Source organism: Pinus tabuliformis, chromosome 1_1, assembly GCF_031772625.1.
Source record: "Pinus tabuliformis cultivar Carrire ecotype Pingquan chromosome 1_1, CPIR1, whole genome shotgun sequence".
Lineage (NCBI taxonomy): Eukaryota > Viridiplantae > Streptophyta > Pinopsida > Pinales > Pinaceae > Pinus > Pinus tabuliformis.
The window spans coordinates 811,544,883-811,550,204 of NC_142297.1; the positions used below are offsets into that span (position 1 = coordinate 811,544,883).

Here is a 5,322-nt window from a genome sequence, read left to right on the forward strand (position 1 = left end):
TTCAAAAGAATTACACCAAGCTTGGGAGTGTTGTTGCCAATGATTACTTTGAAACTTAAAAGAAATTAACAACATAGATAACAAAATTAAATGAAGAAGTAGGTACCTAGCTTATTATCTTGGTAAAGCTATGAAATTATTAATGAAGAGTCACCTTAAAGGTGAGAGATTACCAGACCAATAAATGGTTGATGCAGGGAGTGTGTCGAAATGTTAACACATACTCTAATATCCAATATTGATTAATGCTTTTAAGAATGGAAATTATATAATGTTTGATCAAATGAAGAATTTCTTATACAACAAATTATTAGAGAAAATAACAATATCTTCCAAGGACATTCCTGAAGGAATTCTTGAGGAGCAATGCATTTATGAGGGAAATCTGAAGGAATTCTTGAGGAGCAATGCATTTATGAGGGAAATCTAATACTAGGACTTGTAAATACTACATTCTATAACATAATGTAGAATGCAAATGTGCATTTATGAGGGAAATATAATATTAAAACTTGTAAATACTACATTTTATAACATAACATAAAATGCAAGTGGGTTGTATGGTGATGGCTTGTGACACATCCATTGTCAACTGGGAATTTTTCTAAATTGCAAGTTTGAGCATTGTAATATTCACAATTCAATACTGTAGAGATTTTTAATATTGTTGAATTAATTTATACATAGAAATGCAATTTAAACAATAAAAAGAATACAAAATTGCTAAAAATTATTTCAATAAATTTGGGAAAAAAAAGCCAAAACATAAATAATTAATCCGCCATAATGCTTTTCACAAATAACAATTTGTATATTTTTATTAAATTATTTCATTTTTCTCAACAATTTTCCATTTATACAAAAATATATTCTCATTTTATAATTTTCTTTACCCTAATTTAACCAATAATAATATTAAAACTTAACAAAATCCCAAAAAAACACTAATTAAAAATAATATGAATTATTATTATTATTATAATATATCAATTTACACACATTAGATAAAATTGATCAGTTTATAATAATTTTCAATCATTACACAATAATATTATCTTTTAATAAATTTATAAAAAATAATTTAATTTATCTTAACCAATTGCTATATTACCCACTTAATAAAACGAATGACAATAATAATTTAATTTTAAAATTCGTTTACAACTACACATTGTATAGTGACCGTAAATTAATTCTAAAACCTTTTATTAGCATAAGACTTTACATTCATAAAGCAATGGAAAAGTGTGACCTCTGAGCCGCAATCTTTGTCATTATCACTGAAGTCGATTCAAACCGTTAAACTTTAACCTCCCTTAAACTATAGATGGGGTCCAAGAAGTTCATCTGTAATTAGGATGATGTTGCATACTTAGCCTTGTAATCCTCCCAAAGTTTATCAACAGATTTACCAGTGAGATCATGGAAGAATCTCAGGTCCCATCCATCGCGCAGTTTCGAATTCATCTTGGCAACGAAACCAGGGGCAACGGTCTCACAGTACTGGAGAAAGTAGGCAGTCACATTGAAGCCCTCATCCCACTTGCCACCACTGCCGGGCGGAGACCAGTGCGATGGGGCAAGCCCCGCGGTGAGCCGAATATAATCCGCAATGCCTTCAATCAGCCCTAACGGCGCACCGCCTATGCCATCCCACTGCCAAACGTGGGTCACCTCGTAGTACAGAACACCGGTGATCTCAGTCTTTACGTCGCCTTCGTAACTGGCAACGTACTCGGCGCTCAAATGGATTTCATCGTTGCTCTCGTAGGCAATCGGGCTCGTGCTGTCCACAAACAGAGTGATCGTCTTCACGTTCTTCCTGTCGGTGGATGATTTCAAGTTGAACCTCTGCCAGATGAATTGGGTGGCGTTGCTCATTATCTGCCGGGCCTTGGCACTCCCTATCTCGTTGTCGAATCTCGTCCCGCCGTCGCTACCCTTGGCGATATTGTGGACCACGAAGTGCAAGGCGTGGCTGTCTTGTGCGGCCATTGCCACAAGAAGTAGCGCAGCACAGATGGTTGCTGCCATATTCAGGGACGCCATGGAAAGAAGCAACCTAATGAAATTCTGAATAAATCAATCAAACTTTTGACAAGGCTTAAGAGTAATTCATGTTGTTTGTTTGTTCTAGCAGCGGCGGTTTATAGAGAGCGAGAAAAATGTTGTGCAAATAATGGAGTACAGGCAAGCGTGGATAAAGCGCACTCACATCGTGTGCAGATATCTTAGTCAAAGTAATAATCAAAACAATGGCCAGAGGTATGTGGTTTTTGGGGTTGGGATTTTGTCCTTTATATGGACCAATGGGGTGTGGCTAAATATGATTGTGGAAAATCATGAGATAGCAATGGTTTTTGGCTTAGGATTTTGTCCTTTCTATGGACGAACAGCACGTGATTTTGTCCTTTCTATGGACGAACAGCACGTGATTGAATACGATGGTGGAAAATAATGAGAATATGATGGTGGAAAATAATGAGAATATGACGGTGGAAAATCATAAGATAACGATGGTTGTCCCAAAATTGGATTCTCAGCAATTCTGTCACCTAAAAGGCAACTCCCGTTTCACACCATGTGTCTCGAGTCGATTTAAATGCCGAAGTCTAACCCGTCGAAGGAAGGCGTGGAAAGTTATAGAGATTTTGGTTATGTTTAGAGAAAATTTGATAAGGAATTTTGTAAATTTAAATTGTAATTGTTAAATTTTAGATGTTTTAGACGTGTTTTTTATGGTGCTGAATCTATTTCCACTATAAAAACATCATTTAAACAATGTCTCTACAAAAAATTTTGAAATTTTTTTACCAAATTCCAACTACTTTTAACCGTCCAAACAATTCTTTAGACAACTCGGTTTAAATTTATAAAGATGATGACTATTAAGATTTGACTACTTGTCGTGGCATGGGGTGTACGCGATGGGTAGAGGAGGTCGAGTCAATATAACCCACACACGTAATACACGTGTCATTTTTTTTCCTTAATTTGCTTTTGGTATGCAGTGTGTGACATTAATGGACACAAGGTATTCTGCCTCTTTTATTTTGGACGCCCTAGCTTTATCATACTTACCCAATTCCAATTTCGATAATTGGATTTGATTGGGAAGTTGGGTTTATCCTAATTACCAAATTCAAATTTGGATAATGGGAATAATTAGATTGGATAGGGAATAGCTTTATCATACTTACCAAATCTAATTTGGATAATTGGATTTGATAATGGGAATAATTAGATTGGATAGGAAATAGCTTTATCATACTTACCAAATCTAATTTGGATAATTGGATTTGATTGGGAAGTTGAGTTTATCATAATTACCAAATTCAAATTTGGGAATAATTAGATTGGATAGGGAAAAGGTTTAATGGTTTAAAATTTAATTCTAGATTATATTTTTTTTAAATATTAAAATATATTATTTTTTAATATTTAAAATTTTTGAAAAATATGATTATAATATTGAGTGTTATATCATAATATTAAATTTTTAGAATTTGTATTAATTTATTATATGATGTTTTTTTTACGTAAGTACTTACGGGAGATTTATTTACGGGAGATCTGACCCAGTGACCTATCACAAGGAGTGCCTTAACACTGCACCCATTTACCGTCAATCTAAAGTCCCATGGGCTAATGTTCAATATATACTAAACTTTTTATAAATTCCACATTATAGTGAACAATATAGATTATAGATTACCAACAAGGCTTATGTTTGAAATGCGGTCTATATTAAGTGTGTAATATTATTTCAGAATATACATTTATATTCCTTATTTACTATTACTCATTTATCAATTTAAATTAAGTTTTACTTTGTAACAATTAACAAATGTTAAATTACAGTGAAAATACTAAATTCAAATTAGTGTTAAGGTTTAGAATTCCATCAAATTTGAATTTTATGGATTGGTAAAGTTCTCATTTGTGCAATTAAAGAGCAATGCCTGAATTTTAATGTTTATGCAAACATAGCTTTAAAAAACTATAATATGTTATGTTTGCATTTACATTTGAACTACATTAGTAGTCCAAATCAAGGATGTCTATCCAAATAAAAAAATTATATATTTTATTTCTTAGAATTTGAACTAAAATATTCAATAATTTTTTTTTTTCAATATAATTAATAGGCTATAAAAATACATAGATTTTATTTTCAAAATTGTAATTTATATATGAAAAACATAATAATAACACTGATTTATTATTTAGTTTATAAAAATGCATATGTTTTATTTTATTAAAATGTGAATTTAGATTTTAACTAAAAAAATGAGATATATATTTATTAAAATTTGAATTAAAATATTAAATTAAATATTTTTAATATAATTATTAGCATATAAAAATATTCATATGACAATAATGGAGTATGTTACATTAATAAAAAGTAATGATTGTAAAATCACAATTTACTATGTATTTTGCAATAAGATATTCAAATTCTCAACCAATAATAGAAATAAATACTAATTTTTTTTCTAAAAATAATAATTTATTTTTATATAATTAAAATTTATTTAAATCAAAACCTATGAAATAATTTGACTGAGCTAATAAGGTCAGCACAATTATCCAATGAGTTATTATAAGGCAGCAAGATAATAATAACATCTATTATTATGCCACTACTACGACATTTACCTTTCAGATTTGGGTATTAATTTGAGGCCGGTACAAAAAAAAATATTGTTTTTCTAATGTTAACATTTGAGTTTTTGTAGTTCCAAGGTGTTGATGTTCCAAGGTGTTGACGTCCCAGGCTGCCACCACCAAGAATGTGTTGCCGAAAATCGGGTCGACAACAAGGGGGATACCTACCCGGTCCAGACCTTGGTTGGCAGCTCCTTATCCATTTCGTATAGCGGGTCCGACTGGGGATAATGGGACCAGTTTCCCAATCTAAGTGTGTGTGTGTGTGCAGAGTTGGATGATGCTGATCTAAGAGTTCTAATCTAAGCTACTTTAATCTAATTCTATGCTATTGTAATCTAATGAAAACAACACATCTAATCTATGCTAACCCGGGATGTATTTCTTCTATTATGCGATCTAAAGAGATTTCAAATAATAACTGGTAATAAAGATCATTCAGCTATCATAAGAATGGAAATCAATTAAGATGAACCACTTTGCATAAAAAGTTAGGCAAAACAGTTGTGAACAGCATATCGCATAATAAGTTATTCATATATCAAACATAAATAAATGGCTCCACCGTACAAAAGTGCCAAATGGTAACTCAAACATTCATGCAATAACATATAAACAACTAAAAACTGTATATCACTTTAAGAATATAAG

At 31.5% G+C, this 5,322-nt stretch overlaps 1 protein-coding gene across 1 annotated transcript; it reads right to left on the reverse strand.

Annotated features, from left to right (window-relative positions):
- Nucleotides 1–1,353: 1,353 nt before the first annotated feature.
- Nucleotides 1,354–2,049, reverse strand: LOC149216528 (uncharacterized). Its single transcript, XM_089389985.1, has one exon. The coding sequence runs from the start codon at nt 2,047–2,049 to the stop codon at nt 1,354–1,356; it is 696 nt and encodes a 231-aa protein (XP_089246111.1).
- Between the last annotated feature and the right edge of the window lie 3,273 nt (nt 2,050–5,322).